General features: G+C 36.8%; 2 protein-coding genes across 5 annotated transcripts in view; one reads left to right on the forward strand and one right to left on the reverse strand.

Annotated features, from left to right (window-relative positions):
- LOC118263641 (gamma-aminobutyric acid receptor alpha-like) overlaps positions 1–1,850 on the reverse strand; it is a 28,445-nt gene extending 26,595 nt beyond the window's left edge. For both annotated transcript variants that reach the window (XM_050705669.1, XM_035575747.2), the window contains exon 1: positions 1,669–1,850. In XM_050705669.1, the coding sequence (XP_050561626.1) occupies positions 1,669–1,703 (35 nt within the window). In that variant the 5' untranslated portion in view covers positions 1,704–1,850. The remainder of the gene's footprint in view (positions 1–1,668) is intronic.
- A 4,542-nt stretch (positions 1,851–6,392) lies between these two features.
- Positions 6,393–15,099, forward strand: LOC118263650 (gamma-aminobutyric acid receptor subunit beta-like). Of its 3 annotated transcripts, none has more exons than XM_050705273.1 (10): positions 6,393–6,770; positions 8,729–8,826; positions 9,226–9,293; positions 10,052–10,197; positions 11,057–11,211; positions 11,710–11,825; positions 12,116–12,284; positions 12,551–12,799; positions 12,955–13,143; positions 14,038–15,099. In XM_050705273.1, exons 1-10 carry the CDS (start codon positions 6,685–6,687, stop codon positions 14,214–14,216), a joined length of 1,455 nt encoding a protein of 484 aa, XP_050561230.1. In that variant the 5' UTR covers positions 6,393–6,684; the 3' UTR covers positions 14,217–15,099. The 3 variants fall into 3 exon arrangements, with proteins under 3 accessions (XP_050561230.1, XP_035431648.2, XP_050561231.1); XM_035575755.2 differs by having other exon boundaries at positions 6,398–6,770; positions 11,057–11,214; XM_050705274.1 differs by lacking the exons at positions 6,393–6,770; positions 8,729–8,826 and adding an exon at positions 8,936–9,091 and having other exon boundaries at positions 11,057–11,214.
- Positions 15,100–15,853: the final 754 nt, after the last annotated feature.

Genomic DNA, 15,853 nt, shown 5'->3' on the forward strand with positions numbered 1-15,853 from the left:
TTTAGATGTTTTCATTACTAAATTTTTGACTCTTAATCTAGACTAATAAATAAAATTGGAGTGGCTGTTTGTGCTGATACATATGATACATGACATGTTTTCAATTTTTGTCTGTCTGTCTATCTGTTTGTTCCCGCTAAACTCTGAAATGGCTGAACCAATTTTGACGGGCCTTTTATTGGCAGAGACGAAGTCGCAGGCAAAAGCTAGTCATAAATAAAATCCGATAATGAGAATGTCATATGGCATGAAGTCCACTTCATCTACCATTATACTCCAATTTGTATACATATAAGTTAGGAATTAACTCACGAAGCAACTTGATCATTGCTTACTATAAACAGTTATTTTCAAGTATATAACACCTATATATAACTTCAGTACAAGTAGTAAACAAATCAGTAAGCGACGAGATAAGCCGTTAGTTGTTAGTAAGCAATTAAAAGTTTATCCGTCGCTTAATAAAGCATACCTGAGAGGTTTCAACTGAAGTCTTGAAATAACTTAGTACATAGTTCATGTTTTACATGTACTAACTGGTAAACAAAGACCTTTATGTTTATACCACCTATTAAATCGTTATACTCTATTATTAGGTGCTAAGATAAAGCTTCTCATACCCGTTTTCACCAACTTAAAAGTGATACCTAACAGTATACGAAGTCAGTCAGTCAGTCAGTCAGTCTAAGAAGTAAGGGGTTTGTTGTTCAGGTGCTAGGTTTAGTTAAGTAACTTTGAAGTAGCTGGTGAAACGGTCATTAGCAGCTCTATATAGATACCAAAAGTGTTGATGCGCTTGTATGCATAAGAAAACGCTTTTTATGTGTGTAGATGAGTATATTGTCTTTTATAATACTTAGACTTATACACTCACAAATATATTAACCAATCTGTAACTATTTGTTTCTTGTAATAAGATTTCGTATACAGAAAAGAAATAAGCATTAATCATCACGTTCACTTAAAGAGCAGATTGACAATAAATTTCGAAATTACCCTTTTATTGTGAGCTCAAGACTCGTCACATTATTTTAATCATAATTTAAAGCAAGTGTAGAGAGAGTAATATATTAAAACATGTAATATTAGTCGCTTGTTTACCCCATACAGCGAATTGTTTCGTAACTAATTAGGCGTGAACTTCAACATCAAACGGCACAAGTATTTTGTTTATAAGTCAAACGAGTGTGGAAATGAAACCTCCTTAGAGCGACACTTGACGAGGGTTCTTCGTTAAAAAGACAATCCGTATTCCTTACACCGTATACAAATAAACAATTTATCATAAGTATAAGTAGAAGTAATAAAATGCAATTTGTTTGTTGTGTTATAAAGTTTAACGTGTTTACTGTATAAACAGGCATTATTTAGAATATATAAGTAATCTTTAAACACAACACTCCCTTCCATTAAAGCCGTGGCAGATGTATTTAGAACACCATATATGTATATAGTCACACTATGTTTTAAATCCTTGATTAAGTAAGCAGAAATGTATCGACACATTTACATTAAAATATACACTTTCACCAGTTATGTCATAAGCCGCATGTTATATAAAAAGTTAGTATTGAAGGCAAGTTAATTACTAAACTGTTTTTAAGACAACAGAAAGTAAACAAAGCTTGAAGGAAGTTTGTAAAGTTAGTGAATAATAGTAGTACTTACCTGATGGTTAGTAAGATGAAGTAATTGATCAGCATGCTGGGTAGATGGTTGTATGTTGTCACGTAATTTATATCGAGTATATGTTTATACGCGGTGGGTGCGTGTGTGTTTGCGCGCACGGCGTGCGGCGAGGGCCAGCGTTTTGTTGGCGGTTCGCGCGCTGCCAGCCCGCGGCTTCAACAGCCGTCTAGAGTCTGCGCGCATGCGTATACCACGGAAGACTAACCATGAAATAAGTTTTTTTTTTGGTGCGTGGTTTTAAAGTTTTGTATTAGTGTTAATGGTAATGATTTTTCTAAAGTTGGCGTATGTGGATATGTCATGGTTTCATTGAAAAGGACAGAAAGCTTTTGTAATTGAAACTTACAGATTTCTGCCCTATTTTCAATAAACCAAAATATTTAGTTCTTAACAAGTAAATATAGTATAAATTAACTATATCAAAGAAGTAGTAAAACGAAACAAATGGAGTTTCTTGCTCGTTCTTCTCCATTCGAAGCTACACTTTGGAACGAGCACCTAGCTTCACTGACGGACTATTATTTATTTCTTTATTTGTTGACGTGTCATAATTTATTTTTATGGTTTAATTGGAATAAATGATTTGACTTTAAAATAAACGAATAGCAACATCACGGTATTTGTACAGTTTCACTACACAAGTTAAAACAGGAATTAAATTTCTTCCATAACACAGGTGTGCTAGAATAGATATCAGCAATGCAAAACGTCCTTGTCTGCAGAACAATAGCGTCCAAACGGACCGATCCCTAAGGCTCTGGTTGATTGCTTCGACTCTGGCCTGCGACGTACCCTCACCACTCTTCTACTTAATAAGATTTCTCAATCCGCTGAGCTATAGCTCGCTATTACCAAAATCCGCCATTTTGTATGTGCACTCGAATAGAATGTGTTGAAAAATGATTCGATTTCAATGTGCATTCTTACCATGTGTCTTGTATTTGGAGCGGTGCCATATTGTGTTCATAATTTTATTAATTGTACTGTTTTTAGAAATTATTATTGTGAAGTTTTGTTTTTGTAATTTATTTATTGCGTTTTGTTAACCTAGTGATTATTTTGTATAAAAATAAGATAATTAATACGGTAATTATTCGCTAAAATATCACGATGAATTGGTACAATTCAGAATCTTAAAACTATATTGATTCGTTTTCCTTGTCATTGTTACATTGTAACAGATATTGACAAACTTCGACTATTTTTAAACGCTTTTAACACGAAGATAAATATTTACTCCAAACTTTAATCCGGTGAAATCGTAAAATTTCAAAACATTTTACAGTTCAATTAAACAAAGATCCAATTTCATTTCGTTTGTGAAGATTGATTGAAAGTAATTTTTTATTACTCAGTCGCCGTTCGGACGTATTATTAATTAGTTTGCTTTAACATTTTCAGATGCTTGTGATAATTACATTTGCATAAATAAATATTAAGATATAGTTATCTTTCCCTGAAACTAGAACTATTACCTACTAATGGTATAATAGACTTACAACAAATAAACCAATGTCAATGTACATATTACAGATCACAAAAGCGAAAGATTTTATTTCATTCCACTTCGTTCGACCCCGTCCCATTATGTAACATCATCTAAGATTTCCATTAGCGATTTCTATCAAATGAAACCTGAAATGATTCTGAAACTAACAATACGGTAATATACATAACATAATATAAACTATGTGGTAAGCTATAAGATTATATAAAGTTCGCGCACATAATCAAACTTGTCGTTATCGCTCGTAGCGACGCGTAGCAAATGTGCTACGAACTGGCTACGCACGTAGCGCTACGATCAACTTTGTGTCACAAGGTAGCTTACAAATAGAAACGGTGTATAATCTGATGAAGTGATAAAATAGCACAACTTATTCCAAAATACATCTAAGATAAAGTAAGCACAATCTTCTCCACGCTTCAGTGTATATTGTGAGTACCCTCCAATAAATTTCCATTCATTCGCACTTCAGTTCTTTACGCGGATATATTTATAAGGTTCGAACCTGTGAGGCTTTCGCAAATGGTTGGCACGACAGCTATCAGACACGTGACCTCAGAAATAATACACGGAGGTCCGGAGTGACGGCGATTTGGAACAAAACTAGTACTTCTCATACTGTAATGTGTATAGAGAGGCTATCTGTTTTACTATGAAATATCGAAGTTAATAAATATTTTTAAATACACAGTCGCAACTTAGTTTATTTTTTGTAAACTATTAATTGGTTTTTGTACTGATGACACTAATGCCATACTATTAATATTTAAATCACTTTATAATTTTAATCAACAAAAGTGTAGCCACATCTATTACACCACACTACATATGTGTGAGAACGTGATTTCTCCAAGGGTTCTCCAGCCGTTCTGCATAACACAAGAAGTAGCCACATTCAGCCACATTGTGAATAAATGAGCTCGGCTTATCAATGCAACACCGTGCATACAGCGACCGAAATGGTATAACGAAGGTGCGATAGTGGGTGGATTAAATAGGACTATGTGTTTCAATACAGAAGTATTTAATTACATGTATTTAATATTCGCTTGAAAGTATTGGTAAATGTATCTATGAAAGGATTTAATGAATATTTTGAGGAAGATTTATTATCAACCCTTATATAATCAGCATATCTCTTCTATTAGTCATATAAGACATTCATTTTTAAATTCGTACACACTACAATCTAGATACTAATAGGATAAAATTTACTAAGCAAAAAAGGTCTTAATAGAATATGTAGTAGTTTTACCCGTAAGTTTCTAAAAGTGTGTGTTCCTGTAGTTGTGGTCTAAAAGTGTGAGTATGAGGCACGTCTTTTTTAAATCACCATCATTACGTCACCCAACCTCGGGGCTTAACAACCGGCTACACCAAACATTTTTCAATCCCCACAAATGGAAGGTGCTACATAATATAGAGATCACGTGTCGCAGATATCTAATAGATACATATATCCTTATATGTACTTCATATTCTGAGAAACTAGGTCTATGTTATCTAACCGAAACGTGGATAAAAAAGGGAGTACAAGTGTATTTTTTTCTTTAAAGCTTTTTACTATTGAAAACTAAATAAAACTTACTGTAAATCTATGACGTAAGACTAATTTTAGTGTTACTTTTCATATTTGTTCGAATTAATAACAGTGGTCAAAGATTTTTGCATTCGTAGCAATAGTAGTAATTTCGGCGATCGTAGCACTTCGTAGCAAACTCGTAGCAATTTCGTAGCACTCCTTTTAATTGCTCACAGACTTTGTAGCCGTTGGTTTTGTGAAGGTCTAAGACTCATCAAGATTATCACAACCTAGACGATCACTTCAGTTCCCAAAGAGGTTTAAAATAGCTTTTACATTACAAGTTTTAAGGTCTAAGGTTCTAAAACGCGAGATTATCGATGCTAAAAACATATCAGTAAATACAGTCGTCATACGTAATCCATGATATCCCTTATTCGTATACTTATTGGATTGAAAAAAGAGATCAAACGAGATTGAGACTCGAATACCTTTAGCATTAATGTGATATGAAGAAAAAATATTCGATTTGTTAAAACGAATTTGTATTTGTGACATAACGGTGCGAGAGAACGTGGTTACCATGTTGTTTTGATCAATAAATAATTTAATTTTGTTCGTTTTCAGAGCGAGTTGAAAGTAATTACGTTATTTTTTTATTGATTGTTATTAATTGCCGTAGTTCATAAAACTCTCGTGGATAAGTGATTTCGATTATTTGCTTTTATTTCGATTCATTTAGTTGTCTACAATTAATTTCGATAATTAATAGTGTTCAATGTGTCTGAAATACAAATAACTTATTGCTTATTTTTTATTTCGTTCTCAAAAATACAATAAGATCAAATACAATACGAGAATTAATTTACTCATTTTATTAACAAATCAGTTCTATTTATAAGCATTCCATTTACAAGTGATGGGAAAGGTCTCAGCACGCCTACAAGCTGTACTTGGAGACGAGATGATATTTATATCAGCAGTGGAGTAGACCAGGTAGATATAGTAGATAGTAGGTATACTTAGAATATGGGGATACATGTAATGTACATGTGAATGTCAAAGTGTTTATCGTACGCGGGTGAGAGTGGCGGTGTGTGGCGATGTGTGGCGATGTGTGGCGGTGTGTGGCGTGTGGCGTGTAATCTGGAAGCGGACGCGCGCGGGCCGGCCTCGCCAAATAACTTCCGCACTACACCTGCTCTGCTGACACCGTGTGCCACTTTCTGCATCAGGTGTACGTAGCCACGTGTACCCTTGCATCTAGCTGGTGCGCATCACAATAGCTGGTACCTACATAATACATATGTATGTATGTTGTACGTGTTTGAGGTTCAGTTTTATGTATTCATGGATGATGTTTCCACTAAAAGGAGGACTCATGTATTAACTGTTTGAGATTTATATTTCGGCCCTAAAACTGTTGTTATAATATAGTACATTTGGAATTAAAAAGCAGTGATTATCTAAAGTTCATTCGATTTACGATGTGTCCCAAAAGGCGGGAGTGACGGCAGTAACACAACCCCAACCGTGCGAAATGGAGCAGTGTCGCGCTAACTTGATAAATGGAAATATATAAATATAGACGTAAAGCGAAGATCGGGAACATAGCAAGCGACAATTATAAGAACATTTTTGTGTACTTTCATGACAGAATAGTTTGAGAAAAAAGCTGAAAGTTGCGAAGTAATTCGCGCCAATAGCGAATGTGGAGTGCGGCGGGTAGCGCACGCGCGAGGCCACTCCGCACGCTGCTGCCGCCGCGGCCGCTCACGCCACACGAATACATCGCTGATCGCGATCGCGATACCTCGCTACTTCGTACACCGTACCACGCAAGTATGCCAAGTTGGCACGAAGTATGTGCGGTGTAAGTGCTGCAAGTGCGAGGCAGGCGCGTGCAGGGCGAGTGCGGTGAGCGCGCGATGCGCGTGCCCGTGCGTGCCCGCGTTCCCGCCGCGCGATGAGCGCGCCCCGCTACACGCGCTGTCTGCACGCGCACGCGATTGTTCTGCTGTTGCTACGAGTTCTACCCACCACAGTGGCACAGTAAGTACAAAGTTTGAAAGTTTATGTTTTATAATTTGATGAATATTTCATAAGAAATTAGTAATTCAAGCAAATGTTACCAAGTTTTATACACGTGATACAACTATTAAACTTAACTCAATACTTTTACGAAGACTGGATTCTTAAACTGTTAAAACAGATTTTCTAATTTGTTACAACAGCGACTAAAGTTTTCCGTAAACATGGAAGTAAAAAGCGGTCGAAAAGTTAATAAACTAATTCTGAACACCGACACAAACAAGTTTTAATTTTGCATCATAATAGAAAGCCACATGCTAGGAAATTACTAAAACAAAGGCATTCCGCAGCCGTCGGCCGCATCTCCTGTGTACGTCCGCTCATATTTACTTTGCTTGATTGCTAACTTTTCCTGCCTTTGGAAACAACGACTTTATAATTACATAGTTTTCTAAACACGTGTGAAGTTTGTTGCCGAGGGAGTTTATAGAAAAATTAATTACGTTTATTTTTAAAAACGTTTTCATGAAAAAGTTTCTGCGTTTCTCTTTTTATTTCTTTCTACTGTATATACGAAACCTTCATCAGTTCGAGTTAGAGAAGAACTAGAAACGGTTCTTTATGATTTGAACGAAATTAATTTAATGCCGGTTCGTCCGACCCCGGCGCTAAATGCCAATTCAGTTTAAAGCCCGCTCACAAATCTCATTTAGATTGCCTTAGTACCCGTAATGTCATGCAGATAGGCAAATGTTTAGCAATGTAAATATCTGGAAGATGGCAGCAGATCTCCGTATGATTTTATATGTAAATTATAATTTATTATACCTAATTAACGGATGGAAAAAAAGTATTTGTTGCTACTTTCTCAAATTACAGAATCTTACGTTTTGGTATTCATGTTAGAAAGTCCACTTAAATGTACTACTTTCTAATATTGTTTAGTTTCAAAATCCTTTTTTTGTAGAATTAGTCACATTGAGTTACATTGATATGAGCTTAATCAATTGGTTAAAAATATTGAGTTATAAATAGAATAGAGTTAATAGAAATATCTAAAAATCACGGTTAACTCACGTAAATTAATGGAGAAAAGCTCTATTAGTTTCTAGGAGTTTTGTCAATGATAATTGCGATACAAAATAGAACTAAATCTTATTAGTGCTATTTTGTATCGCAATTATCATTAAATTGTAACTGTTTATATCACAATCCAAACGATCATAGTCTAGATAATAATATTTCTTAATTTGTGATAGATCCCACATACGTAATGTATATGTAGCGTTAAAAACACGAGTAACATATGAATTGTTATAAGTTTATGGGGAAAATCTAAAAAAAAAAGGTTTATTTCTTTAACATACAATAACTTATGATCCTTTTATATGGGAAGACATGTGATTGATGATTCCGCTTATTCCACTTAACATAAATCAGTGCGTGTAAATTAAAAACAAACAAAAAGGGCACACTTTTTTATATGTATATTGTGGTATTGCATGACGAAATGACAATTAGTAAACAAGTCGATGAACTGATGTAAGAAAAGAAAAAATGTACTTATGGGAAAACAACTAATTCTACCACGTTTTTTTTAAAAAAAAATATACTGTAATCCTCGTTTTGAGTGGTCGCAAGTGCGACTGCCCGACAAAGTATTACTGTGGTATTTTCGGTATTTCGAAAATTTCTCAGTGGTAGCACGGAGTCTGGAATTGTGTCCAGTATATGATAATAGGCTCACCCCCTATTACATGGGATTTAAAATAACTGGTGAAAAGTGGGTGTACATTGTATAGCGGCATTACGTGTCGTAATGAGCACCTCTGCCTACCCCTTTGGGGATAAAAGGCGTGACGTTTTTTTTTATTTTGATGTTCTTACTATCTTCCTTCTGTAATATTATCACATGTCCTAGGCATCTAAAACTAATGACTAATCATTGAAATTAATATGTCTTGATTGTTTTATACCAGGAACGAGCGCACCGCTATCGATAGATTGGAAAACGTAACTCATACGGTCACACGAATACTCGACGGATACGACATTCGGTTGCGGCCTAATTTCGGTGGTAAGAATCAAACATTAGTCTCTAATATCAATATGTAAGAGTGTAGTTGGATATCCTAGATAATCAAACAAAGTTTTAACCAAAAAAGTGATGGGGACCCGTAGTTCCTGAATAGTTATGGCAATGTTATTATCATTTGCACACGACTTATCTACAGGCATACCACCGCCATGCAATTTGGAACGTGCAGTTAATATACTACTATATAGTTTATGTAATGCACAATGTATTAGGAGGCTCCGAGATACGTTCTCTGCGACTGCAGGTTATTACGAGTATTGGACCATAATATTTGATATTTCGTTGAATTTGCTCGGTAAAGACGCGGCGGCCTGATTTGTCAGCGGTTTCCGCCGCATCAGCATGTCGGTTCGTTGCATAAATGTTATTGCTTTCCAGGAGACCCGCTCTATGTTGGCATGGATCTAACTATTGCTAGTTTTGACGCAATATCTGAAGTGAATATGGTAAGTTTTAAGCTTCGAGATTTTGCAATCGCTCAACTGATATGTGAGGTCATTGGGGACGACAATATGTGCGAACACATTCATCATTTAAAAGCTGACATTGTGTTTGTACCTATCGCCTTCAGTCATGCATTAAATCCATCAGATGACCAAACATGCTCATAATTCTCACATATCAATACACAAGTTTGTGTCACTCGCTTGATTGATATGTTCCACTAGAGGGTACTGGTGCTGGCTGCGGCAGACGACCTCCTCCCGGTGTGACGACCTTGTCTGCACTCCTCCAGATCTGCTGAGGATGTTTTTTGGGTCGAATCAAGGACTTGTCGCTCTCGAGGAGGTCGTCCATCGTAATTCATTAAGCTTTTAATAGCTGCGGAAAGGGAGCAAGGCCGCGGTCACTTGACACACATCGAGGGTCGCCGGTGACCGAGGGGCGGAGTGCTGCCTCAGCCAATCGATGTTCGCCTTTACTTTCTACCGCCACTCGCCGCCTGTCGACGCAGAGGTCACCGCCCACTCACCACTATCTTAAACATATATCTAACATTTTATAACCATAGTTCAACCAACAAAACACCACCACCACATCTGTTATCCTATACATTACAGTTGTAAGATATGTATCGGCTTTACTTCGCAATAGACAACATCAATACGCACTTCATTTCATATTCTTGTTCAAGTATCTTCATGTTTCACTTAGTATATCACTGACATACATATAATCTATAGAGGCTTTCAAACACTTACAGGATTACACAATAACCCTTTATCTGAATCAATACTGGAAGGATGAAAGGTTGGCTTTCGGTCTTCCGGATGAGGTATTGACGCTCTCGGGGGACTTTGCCGATAAGATTTGGGTGCCCGATACTTTCTTCGCTAATGACAAGAATAGGTAAGGACCGAGAATGGAATATTTTTCGTTGAACCTTGTTTACTGAACTTGGTTCGAGTATGAGTTATTACATGTTTTGACGTATTTATGAAGAAATGTTTCTTAGTAGCAAAATCTCATATTAATAAGATTACTCCGAAATTATAACCTCATGCTCACAACATAGTTTAATTAAAAATGTATAATTTTGTGTTTAACTGTTCCTTTACACCCTTGAAATATTAGCATAAATAATGTTTCTAGCGCTAGGTCAAGCACTAGCGTCAGCCACGCTGCTCGAAGATGCCTTGACCTAATCATTTCAGAACAACAAGGCTACATTAAACTATAATATTTTTAATATCGAATAAAATTAGTAAATTGTTATGATTTATGTTACAAAATGAAGTTGATAGTCAATTATTAAATTAATAGTGAAATTACAATTATGTGCAAGTATAACATACTTGTTTTTATAGTCCTATCAAATTGAGATGTGCCGGCTACAAGATTGTTTTGTTGTTGAAATGACTCTGACTCACTTGAACATTTGTTAACAGGCCACTCGTCAATCTAGACCCCTCAGTTTTAAGATATGTTGACCTGTGATCACGTGATGTTGTGTAGATGTCAGTGTGTGACACATACTGACTTGACTGCACGGTTGGTGCGGTGGCTGGGCAACTGGCTGCCGCGCAACGGGTAGCGGGTTCGATTCCCGCACGGAGCAACTCTTTGTGTGATCCACAAATTGTTGTTTCGGGTCTGGGTGTCATGTGTATGTGAACTTATATGTTTGTAAACGCACCCACGACACAGGAGAAAATACTAGTGTGGGGCAACGTTAAAAAGAAAAAAAAACAGTGTTTTATGTCGATAGTTTCCTGCACGATGTGACGGAGCGAAACAAGCTGGTGCGGCTCGGCGGAGACGGCAGCATTACGTACGGGATGCGGTTCACCGCGACGCTCGCCTGCATGATGGACCTCCACTATTACCCCCTGGACAGCCAGAACTGCACCGTCGAGATTGAAAGCTGTGTGACTCATACACTTGTAATACATCACCAGGCTGAGCTTGCCGCTTCGTGCTCGACCCGAACATCTTCGTCCTACATCGAGTCTTTTCGCAGACATTCGTCACTTCTTCGTTTTTGTCCATAGATTACATGCTCGAGCTTTGTACAGCCCTTAGCCACTTTCCATAACATTTTGTGGTTAAACATACAAGAAACCACAGTGAATGCTCCTTGTTCATTCAAACCATACTCCCTGGCGATGCAATATATTTTATTCTAAATGATCAAGTTAAAGAATTTTGCAAAATCAAGAATACGGAACGGTATCCAGTCCAAATGGTCTGTTTGAAGCTGAACCACACCTGCCTGAATTAATCAATTCATACATAAATTAATAAAAACTCAAAATCACTAAAACTTGCATATTTTTTATTTTAGTTAGTTGGCAGGTGTGGTAAGTGACTTCAAGACAGGCCAACTAGTAGCAGTATGCTAACATATGTTTCTCCATGCAGATGGATACACTGTGTCCGATGTGGTGATGTACTGGAAGGAGACGCCCGTCAGAGGAGTAGAGGACGCAGAACTCCCACAATTCACTATACTTGGACATGAAACAAATGATAGAAAGGTAAGAAATAAACACAACAAACAAAATAAAACCAATGAAAGAAATAAAAAAAAACATTATTCTGTTTGTCTTGCACAAATGAAAATAATAGGGTATGTTCTAATTATCGCACAACTTTAAACTTTAAAACTTCTGATAAAATGCAATAAACACAATAATGAATGAACCAAAACACTTACACGAACTCGAAACTTACACAAGTTGTTAGCGAGAGCATCTAAACGCATCGTGGAACAATCGCAAACTTGCGCTAAGGTAACCACACATTCACTAAAGTTGGGACATTTCAGGAGAAGTTGGCGACGGGCATCTACCAGCGTCTGTCGCTCAGTTTCAAACTGCGCAGGAACATTGGCTACTTCGTGTTCCAGACCTACCTGCCCAGTATACTTATTGTGATGCTGTCCTGGGTATCGTTTTGGATCAACCACGAAGCTACGTCTGCTAGAGTTGCGTTAGGTGAGAAAATTGTGTAAGATAAGTCACTAGCCTAACTTAGACATGCCTAATCCGAAGCTGCGGACTACCTAGCGGGTTTACCGGGGCTCTGGCTCGACAAGCAGGAGTAGGAACGGGGTGGTTTTTAGTCAGTAAGAGTCTGACACTCCCTCTCGCCTTACCCTGGCGAGAGAAATCATTGGATGATTTTCCCCCCTGAAAAAAGCCTAACTTAGACACTCACTTTAAATAATCACTAAAATGTAATAAATATACTTTTTTCTTAGGTATCACAACGGTACTCACGATGACTACGATAAGTACGGGAGTGCGTAGCAGTTTGCCTCGCATCTCCTACGTCAAAGCCATAGACATCTACCTAGTGATGTGCTTCGTGTTTGTATTCGCGGCGCTGCTCGAGTACGCCGCCGTCAACTATACGTACTGGGGCGCACGAGCACGGAAACGAGCCAAGTTAAAGAACAGAGACCAATTGTCCACTAGCGCCAGTGTTGAGAAGGAATTGAAATGTTCAGGTACAATTGTGAAATATATTGCTCGTTATTGACTAAAAGTTTAGTCAGTAAAATTTTCTAATACTATGCAGATATTAATAATGTAAATCAAATATAAGTGATCCTTAAACAAAGTTACATAACGAATAATCGATTATAACCAATCCCTTTCGCAGGTTCCCGTTCCCCAGAAGAGATAATTGCACTGCGAGAATGTGCAACGACTGCGGGTCGCGTGTCTCCTCTTCTAGGGCTGCGGTCGAAGCCACTACCACCTGCCACCGGAGCCCCGCCGTCCCTACGACTACAACGCGACCACACCCAACTGCGATACAGAACGAGACCACATTCTAGAAACTCCAGAAGTAAGTTCATATGGAGTATAAAGGTAAGCGTCCACAGGGCCGCATCGTACGCATCGTATGACGTCATCGGTACGCATCGCATGTAGGCATTGCCGTTGATGCGGTCCATACGATGCGGATCAGTGGACGCTGTTGTATGAGTTTCTATATAAGACAAACTAAAATCCGTTGCGTGCGATGCGTGCGATGCGTACGATGCAGGTCTGTAGACGCTTACCTTTAAGACTGATTGCTACAGAAATAACCAAAAAAAACTAGCAGGCAGTATAAACACTATTCGATGTTCGATTTTTTGACATTACTAGTCAAGTCTTTCTTCCTTAATGTGTTACGGTCACACTATGCACCAAGTCCGTACAATACACGGAACAAGTTTCGAAAGGCCGAGGCAGTTTTCCTCCTCATACCCACGTGACGAGAGTCACGTTGCAGATAATGTTCTAGGAACTCCTGCGAGGAGACAGCAAGTGTAGTAACCTTGATTGCAATATATCTTTGTTGACAAATTGTTCTAAAGATTACTGTCTCAAAACGGAGACTTCCTCTCCTAGTGCCAAGCAATTTGCTGTGCATTGAACTGATACGAGTGGCCCATAGACCTATAGTACATATAGTTAGAAAATTCGAATATCGAGCGTTATTATGGTAGCAACGGTTTAATATCTTTTTGCAAATAATTATAGAATTGTTTAATGAGTTATTGAAGACAAGTTTACTTGTTAACTTAATGATTGTACAGGTCATTAATTCTTTGTCTGCCAATAGAAAACTGTTAGGTGACCGCCACGGCGTTCAATGAGTTAATTACCATGTTGTCATAAGGATAACGATAATTAATCAAGTACTTCTTGATCGTAGGTTTATTTTACCAATTATGCTTTTCTTCGTTCACAGACGGATCTACGGGAAAACCTAAAGTGATGCACGCACTCCGCCGAGGCGCGACCGTCATAAAGGCGTCTATGCCAAAGATACGAGATGTCAACGTAATAGACACGTACTCCCGAGTCGTGTTCCCAGTCTGTTTCCTCCTCTTCAATGCCGTCTACTGGGTATTTTATATTTTCGATTGAATTTTCCAAAATGACAAACATTATCCTCAATAGTGTTTTATGTAATTGTCACCCTACTCGTAATTAATCTAACGAATTTATACGATATGTATTAAAAAAAAAGACATTTATTTTACGTTTTGTGAGGAAGTCATTTAAATAATACTTTATGAGTGAATGTGAAGTAAACAAGATATGTATGTAAAAGATGTGCTTTTTGTGTTCTAATTATTTCAAAAGGTTCATTTAATGAACATATTTTGGTGATTGATTATAATTGTTACTAAAAGAAAGTCGTTTAATAGAATATGTGCCAAAATAATGTCCTTGTAGGACAAAATAAAATATATGTATGAACCTGGTTAAGGTTGAAGAAGGAACATTCCATTTATGAACGTTGACTTAACAGGCCGAATATAATTTAATCGATTGGGTACGAATGTTGACGTTCATCGATTTAAAACTAGTAGTATTGAATGTGGGTAGATAAATAGAATATCGCAATGTTATTACTCGTAATATTGAAACTGCCAATGTTATGTCTATAAGAATAAAAAAATATCTTATTGATTTTAATTAAATCTTTGCTTGTCAGACAAGACAAAATATAATTTAAAACATATGATGCCAGTGCCAATAAAGTTATGTGTTAAAAAAAAAGAAAAACTGTCATTTTGACGTTTATTAAGTCAGTTTAGATAAGTAAAACATTATTGACGTCACTTCCTATCTTCAATTCTTTTAATATAGGTATAAATGTAAGATAGCCATTTTCGAGATCGTTGTAAATAAATTAATTATAGAATGAACGTGGGAAATTATACAGTAGCACCATTGATGTTTATATTAGAGGGAGATAGCAAATTCTAGCTTATTTAAGACAATGTTGTAAAATAAAATTTATTAAAAAAAAATTTCATTTGTTTCATTTTTACCCCATTATGTTTTTGAGTGTAATTTTTACGGTAATTTTGCCTCAATATGTTTTTCAAAGTAATGTTTAATACTCATGAATTATGAAAAAACTGATGCCTGTTAATAAAGTGAAAGCCTGGTGCAATTATGTAAAAAAGATTCTAGCAGTTGGCAATGCATTGTCTTTGCCATGGAATAGGAGACAGGCGTGAGGTTATGTATGTATGCTTAATAAATAGTTTGCCATTAGTCCAATACAACAGGAGATGAGTCTATTGCAATTATTTTTAAATTTGTCTGTACTGCTCTTTTCTTGAAGAACAACAAATTACAATTCAAAGACAACTAGGTTTACATTATTTTATAGAGTTTACATATTATTATCTAAACGTACATACTCAAAACATTTTCTAATAAGTTTTTTTTTTGAGACTTAAGCTCTTTCCTATGAGGCTGTAGTTTAGTAAGAACGCTACTCACGCCATCTGCATTTTCCTCGTGTTACAACCTTGCTAAAGCTCTGTCGAGCTTGTTCAGTGATTTGCCACCCTGTATAACATGATTTTAAGGCTTGCTGTATGAGAGCTTTCTATCGAGCTTCCAAGAACCGCGTATGGATGTCACTACACATGATTCTTATTGAAACACAAAAGGAATTTTTAGTCAAGAATTTTTTTAAAGCCCTTGTCTATAATTGAAGATATGAATTAGAATATCTTTAGTCGTACTATAATTCTATTATT

Source organism: Spodoptera frugiperda, chromosome 27 (assembly GCF_023101765.2).
Source record: "Spodoptera frugiperda isolate SF20-4 chromosome 27, AGI-APGP_CSIRO_Sfru_2.0, whole genome shotgun sequence".
NCBI classification, from domain to species: domain Eukaryota; kingdom Metazoa; phylum Arthropoda; class Insecta; order Lepidoptera; family Noctuidae; genus Spodoptera; species Spodoptera frugiperda.